Source organism: Pseudophryne corroboree, chromosome 6 (genome assembly GCF_028390025.1).
Source record: "Pseudophryne corroboree isolate aPseCor3 chromosome 6, aPseCor3.hap2, whole genome shotgun sequence".
Taxonomy (NCBI): domain Eukaryota; kingdom Metazoa; phylum Chordata; class Amphibia; order Anura; family Myobatrachidae; genus Pseudophryne; species Pseudophryne corroboree.
This window is the reverse complement of record NC_086449.1, coordinates 282,085,011-282,102,697: the sequence shown is the minus strand read 5'-3', so window position 1 is coordinate 282,102,697 and position 17,687 is coordinate 282,085,011. Positions and strand designations below refer to the sequence as shown.

The 17,687-nt window shown below is 40.7% G+C and overlaps 1 protein-coding gene across 1 annotated transcript in view; it reads right to left on the bottom strand.

The window, feature by feature from the left end:
• SCG3 (secretogranin III) overlaps window positions 1-17,687 on the bottom strand; it is a 78,534-nt gene that overhangs the window by 11,813 nt on the left and 49,034 nt on the right. The window contains exon 9 of the mRNA XM_063926085.1: window positions 8,069-8,152. Within this exon, the coding sequence (XP_063782155.1) occupies window positions 8,069-8,152 (84 nt within the window). The remainder of the gene's footprint in view (window positions 1-8,068; window positions 8,153-17,687) is intronic.

Sequence of the window (17,687 nt, the reverse complement as noted above, 5' to 3'; positions counted from 1 at the left end):
TGCAACAGTAAGACAAATATTGCTACTGATGGATGTCCTGTATATCCACTACAACAGTTATATAAATATTGCTACTGATGGATGTCCTGTATATCCACTACAACAGTAAGATAAATATTGCTACTACTGATGGATGTCCTGAATATCCACTGCAACAGTAAGATAAATATTGCTACTACTGATGGATATCCTGTATATCCACTACAACAGTAAGATAAATATTGCTACTACTGATGGATGTCCTGAATATCCACTGCAACAGTAAGATAAATATTGCTACTACTGATGGATGTCCTGAATATCCACTGCAACAGTAAGATAAATATTGCTACTACTGATGGACGTCCTGAATATCCACTGCAACAGTAAGATAAATATAGCTACCGATGGATGTCCTGTGTATCCACTGCAACAGTAAGACAAATATTGCTACTACTGATGGATGTCCTGAATATCCACTGCAACAGTAAGATAAATATTGCTACTACTGATGGACGTCCTGAATATCCACTGCAACAGTAAGATAAATATAGCTACCGATGGATGTCCTGTATATCCACTGCAACAGTAAGACAAATATTGCTACTACTGATGCATGTCCTGTATATCCACTGCAACAGTTATATAAATATTGCTACTGATGGGTGTCCTGTATATCCACTGCAACAGTAAGATAAATATTGCTACTACTGATGGATGTCCTGAATATCCACTGCAACAGTAAGATAAATATTGCTCCTGATGGATGTCCTGTATATCCACTGCAACAGTAAGACAAATATTGCTCCTGATGGATGTCCTGTATATCCACTACAACAGTTATATAAATATTGCTACTGATGGATGTCCTGTATATCCACTGCAACAGTAAGATAAATATTGCTACTACTGATGGATGTCCTGAATATCCACTGCAACAGTAAGATAAATATTGCTACTACTGATGGATGTCCTGAATATCCACTGCAACAGTAAGATAAATATTGCTACTACTGATGGGTGTCCTGTATATCCACTGCAACAGTAAGATAAATATTGCTACTACTGATGGATGTCCTGTATATCCACTGCAACAGTAAGATAAATATTGCTACTACTGATGGATGTCCTGAATATCCACTGCAACAGTAAGATAAATATTGCTACTACTGATGGATGTCCTGAATATCCACTGTAACAGTAAGATAAATATAGCTACTGATGGATATCCTGAATATCCACTGCAACAGTAAGATAAATATAGCTACTGATGGATGTCCTGTATATCCACTGCAACAGTAAGATAAATATTGCTACTGATGGATGTCCTGTATATCCACTGCAACAGTAAGATAAATATTGCTACTACTGATGGATGTCCTGAATATCCACTGCAACAGTAAGATAAATATTGCTACTACTGACGGATGTCCTGTATATCCACTGCAACAGTAATATAAATATAGCTACTGATGGATGTCCTGTATATCCACTGTAACAGTAAGATAAATATTGCTACTACTGATGGATGTCCTGAATATCCACTGCAACAGTAAGATAAATATTGCTACTACTGATGGATGTCCTGAATATCCACTGCAACAGTAAGATAAATATTGCTACTACTGATGGATGTCCTGTATATCCACTGCAACAGTAAGATAAATATTGCTACTACTGATGGATGTCCTGAATATCCACTGTAACAGTAAGATAAATATAGCTACTGATGGATGTCCTGTATATCCACTGCAACAGTAAGATAAATATTGCTACTACTGATGGATATCCTGAATATCCACTGCAACAGTAAGATAAATATAGCTACTGATGGATGTCCTGTATATCCACTGCAACAGTAAGATAAATATTGCTACTACTGATGGATGTCCTGAATATCCACTGCAACAGTAAGATAAATATTGCTACTACTGATGGATATCCTGAATATCCACTGCAACAGTAAGATAAATATAGCTACTGATGGATGTCCTGTATATCCACTGCAACAGTAAGATAAATATTGCTACTACTGATGGATGTCCTGAATATCCACTGCAACAGTAAGATAAATATTGCTACTACTGATGGATGTCCTGTATATCCACTGCAACAGTAAGATAAATATTGCTACTACTGATGGATGTCCTGAATATCCACTGCAACAGTAAGATAAATATTGCTACTACTGATGGATGTCCTGAATATCCACTGCAACAGTAAGATAAATATTGCTACTACTGATGGATGTCCTGAATATCCACTGCAACAGTAAGATAAATATAGCTACTGATGGATGTCCTGTATATCCACTGCAACAGTAAGATAAATATACTGCTACTACTGATGGATGTCCTGAATATCCACTGCAACAATAAGATAAATATTGCTACTACTGATGGATGTCCTGAATATCCACTGCAACAGTAAGATAAATATTGCTACTACTGATGGATGTCCTGAATATCCACTACAACAGTAAGATAAATATTGCTACTACTGATGGATGTCCTGAATATCCACTGCAACAATAAGATAAATATTGCTACTACTGATGGATGTCCTGAATATCCACTGCAACAGTAAGATAAATATTGCTACTACTGACGGATGTCCTGTATATCCACTGCAACAGTAATATAAATATAGCTACTGATGGATGTCCTGTATATCCACTGTAACAGTAAGATAAATATTGCTACTACTGATGGATGTCCTGAATATCCACTGCAACAGTAAGATAAATATTGCTACTACTGATGGATGTCCTGAATATCCACTGTAACAGTAAGATAAATATTGCTACTACTGATGGATATCCTGAATATCCACTGCAACAGTAAGATAAATATTGCTACTACTGATGGATGTCCTGAATATCCACTGCAACAGTAAGATAAATATTGCTACTACTGATGGATGTCCTGAATATCCACTGCAACAGTAAGATAAATATTGCTACTACTGATGGATGTCCTGAATATCCACTACAACAGTAAGATAAATATTGCTACTACTGATGGATGTCCTGTATATCCACTGCAACAGTAAGATAAATATTGCTACTACTGATGGATGTCCCGAATATCCACTGCAACAGTAAGATAAATATTGCTACTACTGATGGATGTCCTGAATATCCACTACAACAGTAAGATAAATATTGCTACTACTGATGGATGTCCTGAATATCCACTGTAACAGTAAGATAAATATAGCTACTGATGGATATCCTGAATATCCACTGCAACAGTAAGATAAATATAGCTACTGATGGATGTCCTGTATATCCACTGCAACAGTAAGATAAATATTGCTACTACTGATAGATGTCCTGAATATCCACTGCAACAGTAAGATAAATATTGCTACTACTGATGGATGTCCTGAATATCCACTACAACAGTAAGATAAATATTGCTACTACTGATGGATGTCCTGTATATCCACTGCAACAGTAAGATAAATATTGCTACTACTGATGGATGTCCCGAATATCCACTGCAACAGTAAGATAAATATTGCTACTACTGATGGATGTCCTAAATATCCACTGCAACAGTAAGATAAATATAGCTACTGATGGATGTCCTGAATATCCACTGCAACAATAAGATAAATATTGCTACTACTGATGGATGTCCTGAATATCCACTGCAACAGTAAGATAAATATTGCTACTACTGATGGATGTCCTGAATATCCACTGCAACAGTAAGATAAATATTGCTACTACTGACGGATGTCCTGTATATCCACTGCAACAGTAATATAAATATAGCTACTGATGGATGTCCTGTACATCCACTGTAACAGTAAGATAAATATTGCTACTACTGATGGATGTCCTGAATATCCACTGCAACAGTAAGATAAATATTGCTACTACTGATGGATGTCCTGAATATCCACTGCAACAGTAAGATAAATATTGCTACTACTGATGGATGTCCTGAATATCCACTGCAACAGTAAGATAAATATTGCTACTACTGATGGATGTCCTGAATATCCACTACAACAGTAAGATAAATATTGCTACTACTGATGGATGTCCTGTATATCCACTGCAACAGTAAGATAAATATTGCTACTACTGATGGATGTCCCGAATATCCACTGCAACAGTAAGATAAATATTGCTACTACTGATGGATGTCCTGAATATCCACTACAACAGTAAGATAAATATTGCTACTACTGATGGATGTCCTGAATATCCACTGTAACAGTAAGATAAATATAGCTACTGATGGATATCCTGAATATCCACTGCAACAGTAAGATAAATATAGCTACTGATGGATGTCCTGTATATCCACTGCAACAGTAAGATAAATATTGCTACTACTGATGGATGTCCTGAATATCCACTGCAACAGTAAGATAAATATTGCTACTACTGACGGATGTCCTGTATATCCACTGCAACAGTAATATAAATATAGCTACTGATGGATGTCCTGTATATCCACTGTAACAGTAAGATAAATATTGCTACTACTGATGGATGTCCTGAATATCCACTGCAACAGTAAGATAAATATTGCTACTACTGATGGATGTCCTGAATATCCACTGCAACAGTAAGATAAATATTGCTACTACTGATGGATGTCCTGAATATCCACTGCAACAGTAAGATAAATATTGCTACTACTGATGGATGTCCTGTATATCCACTGCAACAGTAAGATAAATATTGCTACTACTGATGGATGTCCTGAATATCCACTGTAACAGTAAGATAAATATAGCTACTGATGGATGTCCTGAATATCCACTGCAACAGTAAGATAAATATTGCTACTACTGATGGATATCCTGAATATCCACTGCAACAGTAAGATAAATATAGCTACTGATGGATGTCCTGTATATCCACTGCAACAGTAAGATAAATATTGCTACTACTAATGGATGTCCTGAATATCCACTGCAACAGTAAGATAAATATTGCTACTACTGATGGATGTCCTGAATATCCACTGCAACAGTAAGATAAATATTGCTACTACTGATGGATGTCCTGTATATCCACTGCAACAGTAAGATAAATATTGCTACTACTGATGGATGTCCTGAATATCCACTGCAACAGTAAGATAAATATTGCTACTACTGATGGATGTCCTGAATATCCACTGCAACAGTAAGATAAATATTGCTACTACTGATGGATGTCCTGAATATCCACTACAACAGTAAGATAAATATTGCTACTACTGATGGATGTCCTGTATATCCACTGCAACAGTAAGATAAATATTGCTACTACTGATGGATGTCCCGAATATCCACTGCAACAGTAAGATAAATATTGCTACTACTGATGGATGTCCTGAATATCCACTGCAACAGTAAGATAAATATAGCTACTGATGGATGTCCTGTATATCCACTGCAACAGTAAGATAAATATACTGCTACTACTGATGGATGTCCTGAATATCCACTGCAACAATAAGATTAAAATATTGATACTACTGATGGATGTCCTGAATATCCACTGCAACAATAAGATAAATATTGCTACTGATGGATGTCCTGTATATCCACTGGAACAGTAAGATAAATATTGCTACTACTGATGGATATCCTGAATATCCACTGCAACAGTAAGATAAATATTGCTACTACTGATGGATATCCTGAATATCCACTGCAACAGTAAGATAAATATTGCTACTACTGATGGATCTCCTGAATATCCACTGCAACAGTAAGTTAAATATAGCTGCTGATGGATGTCCTGTATATCCACTGCAACAGTAAGATAAATATACTGCTACTACTGATGGATGTACTGAATATCCACTGCAACAGTAAGATAAATATTGCTACTACTGATGGATCTCCTGAATATCCACTGCAACAGTAAGATAAATATAGCTACTGATGGATGTCCTGTATATCCACTGCAACAGTAAGATAAATATTGCTACTACTGATGGATGTCCTGAATATCCACTGCAACAATAAGATAAATATTGCTACTACTGATGGATCTCCTGAATATCCACTGCAACAGTAAGATAAATATAGCTGCTGATGGATGTCCTGAATATCCACTGCAACAGTAAGATAAATATAGCTACTGATGGATGTCCTGTATATCCACTGCAACAGTAAGATAAATATTGCTACTACTGATGGATGTCCTGAATATCCACTGCAACAATAAGATAAATATTGCTACTACTGATGGATGTCCTGAATATCCACTGCAACAGTAAGATAAATATAGCTACTGATGGATGTCCTGTATATCCACTGCAACAGTAAGATAAATATACTGCTACTACTGATGGATGTCCTGAATATCCACTGCAACAATAAGATAAATATTGCTACTGATGGATGTCCTGTATATCCACTGCAACAATAAGATAAATATTGCTACTACTGATGGATGTCCTGAATATCCACTGCAACAGTAAGATAAATATTGCTACTACTGATGGATATCCTTTATATCCACTGTAACAGTAAGATAAATATTGCTACTGATGGATGTCCTGTATATCCACTGCAACAGTAAGATAAATATTGCTACTACTGATGGATGTCCTGTATATCCACTGCAACAGTAAGATAAATATTGCTACTACTGATGGATGTCCTGTATATCCACTGCAACAGTAAGATAAATATTGCTACTACTGATGGATGTCCTTTATATCCACTGTAACAGTAAGATAAATATAGCTACTGATGGATGTCCTGTATATCCACTGCAACAGTAAGATAAATATACTGCTACTACTGATGGATGTCCTGAATATCCACTGCAACAATAAGATAAATATAGCTACTGATGGATGTCCTGTATATCCACTGCAACAGTAAGATAAATATAGCTACTGATGGATGTCCTGTATATCCACTGCAACAGTAAGATAAATATACTGCTACTACTGATGGATGTCCTGAATATCCACTGCAACAGTAAGATAAATATTGCTACTACTGATGGATGTCCTTTATATCCACTGTAACAGTAAGATAAATATTGCTACTGATGGATGTCCTGTATATCCACTGCAACAGTAAGATAAATATTGCTACTACTGATGGATGTCCTGTATATCCACTGCAACAGTAAGATAAATATTGCTACTACTGATGGATGTCCTGTATATCCACTGCAACAGTAAGATAAATATTGCTACTACTGATGGATGTCCTTTATATCCACTGTAACAGTAAGATAAATATAGCTACTGATGGATGTCCTGTATATCCACTGCAACAGTAAGATAAATATACTGCTACTACTGATGGATGTCCTGAATATCCACTGCAACAATAAGATAAATATAGCTACTGATGGATGTCCTGAATATCCACTGCAACAGTAAGATAAATATTGCTACTACTGATGGATGTCCTGAATATCCACTGCAACAATAAGATAAATATTGCTACTACTGATGGATGTCCTGAATATCCACTGCAACAGTAAGATAAATATAGCTACTGATGGATGTCCTGTATATCCACTGCAACAGTAAGATAAATATAGCTACTGATGGATGTCCTGTATATCCACTGCAACAGTAAGATAAATATACTGCTACTACTGATGGATGTCCTGAATATCCACTGCAACAGTAAGATAAATATTGCTACTACTGATGGATGTCCTTTATATCCACTGTAACAGTAAGATAAATATTGCTACTGATGGATGTCCTGTATATCCACTGCAACAGTAAGATAAATATTGCTACTACTGATGGATGTCCTGTATATCCACTGCAACAGTAAGATAAATATTGCTACTACTGATGGATGTCCTGTATATCCACTGCAACAGTAAGATAAATATTGCTACTACTGATGGGTGTCCTTTATATCCACTGTAACAGTAAGATAAATATAGCTACTGATGGATGTCCTGTATATCCACTGCAACAGTAAGATAAATATTGCTACTACTGATGGATGTCCTGTATATCCACTGCAACAGTAAGATAAATATTGCTACTACTGATGGATGTCTTTTATATCCACTGTAACAGTAAGATAAATATTGCTACTACTGATGGATGTCCTGAATATTCACTGCAACAGTAAGATGAAATACCTGCTGACACCTTGTTACTCTGATACACAGCGTTCTTTCCAAGCTTGTTCTTTGTCTGTACGGCTATCATGGTGTCCAGGTTCTCTGCAAATAAAATTGTTTTTGAAAGTATATCAGAAATTGGAATACACTTTATTGATTCAGTTGAATACTTTCTGTACTAACAATGGCATAATAGCAATTGTATGTTCCATGTGACAAACTAAATAGATTTGGGTCTGAGTTTCTGAGATCTGCTACACAATATGTAACATTGGTAAGAATGATTGCAACAGCATCTTGTTGTTCCTTAACTTATAGGAAGTGTTGATGTTATTGATGTAACAGGTATTTATATACAGATTTAAAACATGCAAATAACAAAAACAAAAAAAAATTAAAAATCAAACTGTATAATGGAGAAGTGACAAGCATCATAACAAAGAGGGTGAAAGACTGCCCCGGGGCTCAGGTGACCTACTGTAGGCACTTGCAGCATTGACCCGGGTTATTCCCAGTTCAACCCGGTTTACTTTGAACTCAGGTTCAGTCCTGCCAGCGCTTGAAGATGACATTATGTTGCTACTCTTCTGTATAATGCCTTTCTTTCCACCTGGTCATGCTTACTTGATGTTATATTCACATGGCACTGGTTTTGTTCACCAAAACTCTTATTTGCACTTTGGTAGTGTATGGAACATTTTGGGAAATGATGATATGCATGACTACTAAACACTGTTACTTTATAAAAACAACAGACTTTTTCATTATATTCTATGATAGACATGGCATTTGTGGATGTTAATGGCGGTTCATAGCGCTAGTACATTTCCCTGTTATTTTTCTTTTTTTTAGATGAATTATAGTAATAGGAATGCTTCTTTTTATTTTATATAATGATATATTCATTTAATTTTTTGGAATGTAGGTGGTTTTAATACCCCGATTAAGCAGAAGAGAGTTGTGGAGCCTTCTTACAAGAAACATATTGGAGGGGGGAGACAACTCCAAACTTAAGGCCCCTCAGATTGGAGACTGCATTTCTGCCCCTAGTGCTCTAAATCCAGAGGTGTAGCCATAGTATTAAACTGTCGTTTGTCGTATACTATTTTAGACAGAATGGAAGATCCAGAAGGTCTTTGCTTTCTGCTTACAGTTTAAATTCACTCTCATAAATACACTTTAGTGAATGTATATTGGGGGTAATTCCAAGTTGATCGCAGCAGGATTTTTGATAGCAATTGGGCAAAACCATGTGCACTGCAGGGGAGGCAGATATAACATGTGTAGAGAGAGTAAGATTTGGGTGGGTTATTTTATTTCTGTGCAGGGTAAATACTGGCTGCTTTATTTTTACACTGCAAATTAGATTGCAGATTGAACACACCCCACCCAAATCTAACTCTCTCTGCACATGTTATATCTGCCTCCCCTGCAGTGCACATGGTTTTGTCCAATTGCTATCAAAAATCCTGCTGCGATCAACTTGGAATTACCCCCATTCTCCGGACTCCGCTCAATTTTTTTTTCTTTGCTCTATCTCAGATGCTATTACAAAGAGACTTTAACATAGCTGATAACCCGGCTCTAGAGAAGGCTGTAGTTTTTCGAATATATTGCCATACAAATGAGATAATCTTATATCTAAATGTAAAAATTCTCATGGTTTAGTAGATTATTTGCATATATTTAATCCAACAGGATGGGCATATACATTTTATTCAGGAGTACACAGGTTTTTGTCTCGCCATATATTGTTATATCAGATAGACTAGTTACAGACACAACAAAGTAAAAAATTACAAGTGCGGTGTCAACAGCAGCTGGTATAGGGATGGTCTAAAATCCCTTAATATATAGCAAATACAAGAAAACAGGTGGGTGTACCAGCGCTGGCTGAATTACATAAATAATGAATGGATGGTTGGTTTAAAATTAAAATAATCTGATTTTATTATCTAAAATAACGAGAATAAAATCCCTTCTCTAAAATATGCAGATGCAAAAATAATACACAGTACATGGATTATTGCCACCAATAGAGATGTATATGTATATTGCAATACAAGAGAAGTTCCACTTATGTACTCCTGTATAGTTCAGGAATCTTGGCTAGGACACTTTCCCATGGAAACAGTCACTAGGTATGCAATGGGTTTACCGGATATGTTGAAGCATAGATCCCATGATGTAGCATCAGCCTTAGGTGGAGTCCAATTATGGCTGGAGGGATGATCCGGAATTTAAAGTGCTGTAGTGCAAAGTCCCAAAATGGAGCAGGTGTCCAAAAGTGTGCCAAGATGTAGCAGGAGTTAAAATCACAGCAGAGTGGAAAAGCTCAAGCTCTACGCGTTACGTTGGTTCCAGAGCCTCCAGCTTCCTCAGGAGGTGGCAATAATACTGTGTATTATTTTTGTATCTGCATATTTTAGAGAAGGTATTTTATTCTCTTTGTTATTTTAGATAATAAAATAAGATTATTTAAATTTTAAACCAACTGTCCATTCATTATTTATGTAATTCAGACAGTGCTGGTATACCCACCTGTATTCTTGTAGTTACAGACACGACTGACTCTGGAGACTTTGATTTCTGATCATGCCTTGATCTCGATAATGATTGGTATATCTAATATGAATAAGGGAACATGCTCCTGGAGATTTCAAGTGTATTTATACAATTTTAAAGACTTTCGTAAATTTCTCTAGTCTAAATGGTCTAAATCTTAGATCTTAAGCACAGATCTCTTCGTGTGTACCCCTCTTTAGAATTTGTTACGTTTTCTGGATTCACAATCAATTTTGATAAATCAGTAACTATTATCTTAAACATGGATATAGGAAACAGCATGGCCACACTATTTACCTATCTGGTGGGCTTCAAAGTTTATAACATACTTAGGAGTAAAGATCTCAAAGGATTTAAGTTTGTTACATAGTCTTGATGTTAAGTCAGCCGTAAAATTATGTGAGAGGGAATTGATGAGTTGAAGTCGTCTCCCTATGTCCTTCTTAGGGAGAATTAATGTTATAGAAAAATGCATACCCATTGCTCAAACAAGCACAGTAATGTCATGAAGACACACAGCTTCTGCACTATCCTGCTCTTTATATACTTGTCCTATGTTTATACTTATATACTTATCCTATATATTTTATTTTTCTGCAGCGGGGTACACTGGGATTCCACAGGGAATAACATCGGGGTGTAGAGTTGGATCTTGATCCGAGGCACCAACAGGCTAAAGCTTTGACTGTTCCCAGGATGCACTGCACCGCCTCCTCTATAGCCCCGCCTCCAGGCACAGGAGCTCAGTTTGTAAGTTGGTGCCTAGAAAACTTTAAGGGCCGCAGCACAAGCACTAGTTGCAATGTGTGTCATGTTGACATTCTGTGCTGCGGCTCCATCACCTCCATCAGCGGCGCTGTATACTCCTGCGGCCTGGTTCCCGGGTACTTACAGCGGAGGCGCTCCGGTTCTCAGGCACACATCACCGCTGCTCTCCTGGATCGCGTGGCCGCAATTCAGAGAGGAGGTAAGAGGGTCCCCCGGGTGGGACACCCGCAGGTAAATTGCGATCCGGTCGTAGTCCCAGGAGATGGACAGTGCCGCTGGCGTGGACACTGTGGCCGTGCAGGGACCCTACTATATCCACCAGGGCAGGGAGCACTGGTCGGATTTACAAAAAATCTGTTTGTTGTTTGTTATAGGCTCCATAGTACCCGGTGGTGAAGTCCAGCAGAGGGGATAAGGCTCTGACCTGTAGCCCCTCCCCCAGCCGCCATCTACAGCAAGTGTTCCCGCCCTGGAGCTGCATTTCTCTCTCTCCCTCACTCCCTGTCAGCGTTTGGGCACCATTTCACATAGATGCGCTGATTCTGGGACTGCTGGGCACTGACTACTCTGTAAAGCCGGCTGCCTCATCAGCGTTGTGCATTTAAAGGACACTTAAGTATTCTACATGTCATTTAGACAGCGTTAGTTAAGAACAAGTGCACTACTATATTAATATTTAGTACAAGTATTCTGTGATATACATCCCATGTTTACTGTGCATTGTTATTGTCCAGTGCAGTTTTATTGATTATTTGTAATAATTTCTGCATTGTACCTGTGACTGTGTGTGCCTATAGCTGCTGTGTGGTTTCTATTCTGTGTATCACACATATTGCTATCACTATATTCTGTACCCTGGGGGGCTAAGTGCGTCAGGGTCTCATATACCATATAGTGTTCCACAGGGTATACTGTTTTGTATTTTTCACTGTGTGTTTCAGTCACCTCACACCGCTTAAATCCTCTGTTTGTGCTTTGTATTTGTTGTCACATAACACAGATTTTTTTTGCAGGTATTGTGTTTGTCTGGCTCTATTGTACTGTTGAGCCCTACAGCTACATTCCCAATGATGTCTGCTACACAGGGTGGGAAATCCGCAAGCGCTCCTGCATCATGCAGTGCTAGCGCCATGGGTTTGACTGAGGAAATGGTTTCAGCTGAGGGTTCAGGTACTAGGTGCCCTGCACCTTCCAGTCAGTCTGCAGCAGCTGTGGCTACTCAAGACCCACCTTGGGCTGCTTTTTCAAATATGCTGACTATGCTTGTAACACGACTTACGCCCCCTGTGGGACCTCCTGTGCCATTACAGCCGCATATTGTCCCTGTAGTTAATCCGCCATGGGCAAATACTCTGTCACCCAATTACAGCAATTAAATCAGTCCTTGGTTAAACACAAACCTAACCCTCGCCCTACTGGGACCAAAGGGTCCCCTAAGCGGGCCATTTCTTCCTCACAATCCACTAATATTTCAGATGATTCCTCTGATGAGGATGGGGATTATACTGATCCTTCAGATATGGATACAGTTGTTTCTGATGAGGAATCTACAACTTAGGTTGATATTCCTGAACTAGTGGAGGCTATAAAGCTGATTCTCCAGATTGATGATGAGATTGAACCTCCTACTATGTCTAAGAAATCTGATAAGTTTAAATGTCAGAAGCTTGCTCTAGTAGTTTTACCTCATTCTGACCTCTTAATTGACATACGTCAGGAAGCCTGGTCATCTCCAGGAAAGAAATTTTCCCTGTCTAAAAGGATGTTGGCTCGTTATCCTATCCCTGCGGAGTTGAGTAACAAGTGAGAAACTCCACCGCCGGTGGACTCTCATGTCGCCCGTCTAGTGGTGTCTTCTACTCTGCCTGTCACCACTGTCACTTCACTGAAGGAACCGACGGATAAGCGTGTGGAGGGATGCCTGAAGTCTCTCTACACACGTACCGATGCTGTACATAGACCCACTATGGCAGCCTCTTGGGCTCCAAATGCTATTGAAGCATGGGATCAGGCAGTTGAGGATGAGCTACCCTTAAATTTTTCTGACACTGCCAGACAATATCTGTCATATACTACCACAACCTCTCACTATATTTAGGAGGTGGCCTCTGATGCCGGTGTAATGGCGGCCAAGGCATCTACTACGTCTATCCTGGCACGCCGGATTTTGGGGATAAGGTCCTGGAAAGTGGACCTGGACTCCAAAAAGGCCTTGGAGGTGCTCCTTTTTAAGGGGGACTTACTATTTGGAGAGGATCTGAACAAGATCGTGACTGACTTGGCAACAGCCAAGACTGCATGTCTCCCAAGTACTAATCCTTCTGCTCCGAAGGCTAAGAGTACCGCTTTTTGTTCCTTTCGACCTCCAGGTAAAGCAAAGGGTCAGGCGTATCCGAGACAGGCTCATACTTCCAAAACTTCCAAGCCCAAGTCTAAGCAATCTTGGGCTGCCCGTCAGCCTGCTTCCAAACAGGACAAGCCTGCAGCATGACAGGGCGGGCCTCCCCCTGGGGGACCCCAGGGTGGGAGGCCGACTTCTGCAGTTCGCCCAGGCCTGGTTAAGGACCACTTCGGATGCCTGGGTGCGGGAAGTTGTCTCTCATGGATACGCAATCTCTTTTAAGAGACGCCCCCCTCAACGGTTCTGCGCGACGGTTATCCCTTCGGATCCGCTGAAAGCACAAACTCTACACTTGGTTGTACAATCTCTTCTAGATACTGGAGTGATTGTGCCGGTACCTCTGTCTCAAAGAGGCAGGGGTTACTATTCGACCCTGTTTCTAGTCCCGAAACCAAATGGCTCCTCCTGGCCTATACTCAACCTCAAATCTTTGAACGAATTTGTGAGGGTATCCAAATTCCATATGGAAACTCTGCGCTCTATTGTACTGGCTATGGAGCCCAAGGACTATATAGTATCCCTGGACAAACAGGATGCTTACCTGCACATACCTATTGCCATGTCGCATCAGCAATATCTGCGGTTTGCTATTGGCAACCTACATTTTCAGTTCAGGGCCTTGCCTTTCGGACTGACCTTGGCTCCTCAGATCTTCACCAAGGTCATGGCAGTCATGATGGCTCTTCTCCGCTGTCAGAGTGTCAGGATCATGCCGTATCTGGATGACCTACTGATCCTGGCGAACTCCCCAAAGTTTCTCTTCAGTCATCTGGAACTGACGGTCCAATTCCTATAAGCCCACAGGTGTCTCATCAACTGGCAGAAGTCCTCGCTGGTCCCTGCTCGGAGCATGGTGCACCTGGGGGCACTGCTGGACACACACAACCAATGATTGTTCTTGACTCCAGAGAAAGTCCTGAGGCTTCAGGACAGGAGCAGATACTTCCTCTATCGCCAGAGAGGGTCAATACACTCGGCGATGCAAGTACTAGGCCTCATGGTGTCGGCATTCGACATGGTAGAGTATGCTTAATTTCATTCCCGCCCTCTGCAAAGATTAATTCTTTCCAAGTGGAAAGTGCTCACCGGATCAGGTCTCAAATGATCTCCTTGACTCCGGAGGTTCGTCTGCCACTGAGCTGGTGGCTACAGGACCAACATTTGAGCAGGGGCTGTCCCTTCTGGATCTCCATCTGAGTTCTCCTAAAAATAGATTCTAGTCTGCGGGGTTGGGGCGCAGTGTTGGAGCAACACTCTCTCCAGGGTCGGTGGACCAAGGAGGAATCTCTCCTTCTGATAAACATTCTGGAATTGCGGGCAGTGACCAATTCATTGACATTGGCCCTGCCTCTGGTATAGAACAGGCCTGTTCAAGTACAATCAGACAACGCCACCATGGTGGCGTACATAAATCATGAAGGTGGCACTCGAGGCCGCATGGCAATGATGGAAGTGTCAAAAATTCTCCAATGGGCGGAACACCATCTGCCAGCCATATCGGCAGTGTCCTCAACTGGGAAGTGGACTTCCTCAGTCATCAGGATGTACACGCCGGAGAGTGGAGTCTTCATCCCGAAGCCTTCAACTCCTAGTGGACAAGTGGGGCCTACCAGATGTAGACCTGATGGCGTCTTGACAAAATCACAAGGTTCCGGTCTTCGGAGCAAGGACAAGGGACCCTCAAGCTGCATTCGTGGATGCACTAGCAATTCCATGGAACTTTCGGCAGCCATATGTGCTCCCTCCAGTGTCACTCCTGCCCAGGGTAATACGGAAGTTCAAGCAAGAAGGAGGAATCCTACTTCTAGTTGCTCCAGCGTGGCCCAGACGGCACTGGTTCTCAGACCTGCAGGGTCTCTCGATAGAGCGTCCTCTTCTATTTCCTCAATGTCCCGACCTCCTCGTTCAGGGCCCTTATTGTCTACCCGGACCTGGCCAGACTGGCTTTGATGGCGTGGCTCTTGATGCATCACTCCTGAGAGCAAAAGGATTTTCTGAGGCGGTCATTCAAACTATGTTGAAAGCCCGTAAACCAGCTTCGGCTCGGATTTATTACAGGGTCTGGAATTCTTACTTCACTTGGTGTGCTGCTAAGAATTATTATGCGTATACTTTCAAAACTTCAAGAGTTTTGGCTTTTCTCAGCAAGGCCTAGATTTGGGCCTTCGTCTGGCCTTCCTCAAGGTTCATATATCTGCCTTGTCGGTGTGGCTTCAGAGGAAAATTGTGTCTCTTCCTGACGTTCACACTTTCACTCAGGGTGTTCTATGGATTTAGCCTCCCTATGTCCCTCCTGTGGCTCCATGGGATCTGTCTGTTGTCTTGAATGCCCTGCAAGAGTCTCCATTTGAACCACTTGAGTCGGTGTAACTTAATTGCCTTGCGCTTAAGGTTGTTTTTCTGTTGGCTATTGCCTCTGCTAGGATGGTGTCGGACTTAGGCGCTTTATCCTGTCGTCCACCCTTTTTGATTTTTCACCGTGACCGGGTTGTTTGCCTAAGGTGTTGTCATCTTTTCACCTTAACCAAAAGATTGTGGTACTGGCCTTCACCTCTTCTGGTCTGTCCTCCAAAGAAAAATCTTTGGATGTGGTACAGGCTCTCCGTGTCTATGTGGAGTGAACTGCCTCCATCAGGAGGGTTGAATCTCTTTTTGTACTTTTTGGTTTTCACAAACGTGGCTGGCCTGCGAATAAGCAGACCTTGGCCAGATGGATTAGAATGGTTATTGCATAAGCCTATGCGCAGGCTGGACTCCTATTCTACTCAGTCTGTTGGGCGGCCCGCCATGGCGCGTCTGCAGAACAATTGTGCAAGGCGGCTACATGGTCCTCAGTGAACATGTTCATCAGGTTCTATGCCTTTGATACTTCCGCCTCCCATGATGCTTCCTTTGAAAGCCGGGTTCTTGTGCCTGCTACAGTGCGTCTCCTCCTATGAAGAACTGCTTTAGGACATCCCCGATGTTATTCCCTGTGGAATCCCAGTGTACCCTGCTGCAGAAGAAGAGATTTATGGCAGACTTACCATGGTTAAATCTCTCTCTGCGAGGTACACTGGACTGCACAGGGTGCCCACCCTGACGCACTTAGCTTCTTTGGGTTTGTATGGCATTAGCCACTGGTACCTTCTCCTGTCGTGAGAATGTGGTTCTATGTGGCTAACATCTACCATCTCTATTTTACCTGCTACTGCATTGGACTGGTTAATGAAACTGAGCTCCAGTGCCTGGAGGCGGGGCTATAGAGGAGGCGGTGCAGTGGATCCTGGGAACAGTCAAAGCTTTAGCCTGTTGGTGCCTCGGATCAAGATCCAACTCTACACCCCAATGTTATTCCCTGTGGAATCCAGTGTACCTCGCAGAAAGAGATTTAACCATGGTAAGTCTACCATAAATCTCCTTATTACTTCATATACTTGTCCTATAATTATTTTTAATGGATTTCCATTTTATTTTACACTGAGATTGTGAATCTATAGTTTAGGGTTGAGTGATGTGACAAACAAGGATGTAACCGTGCAATGAGAAGTACGAACCTCTGGTGTAAAGGATATATAATAGTCATTGCTGATTCTGGCCTAATAAAGCAGTGTGTTTCTGTTTTTCCGATGTAATTGCAAAGCATGAAGAAGGAAAACACAGCTGTCTGATTTTCTAAACACAGCAAACAAAAATACCTAATTTGTCTCTACCATGGACACATAATAGGATGACAGCCATCTTTGCACAGGTGGACAGTGTTTGCTTTGAGCAACATTAAGGCATAGCTGGAGGTGACTCATCCCAGGCACCAGGCTCCAGTTTGTGGCCTGTTTCCAAGCAACTGATTGTCCTAATGGCTTTGCAGGATCTTATCATTCTGACATTCTATTTGACTTTTTTCATTCTATGGAGTAAAAAGAA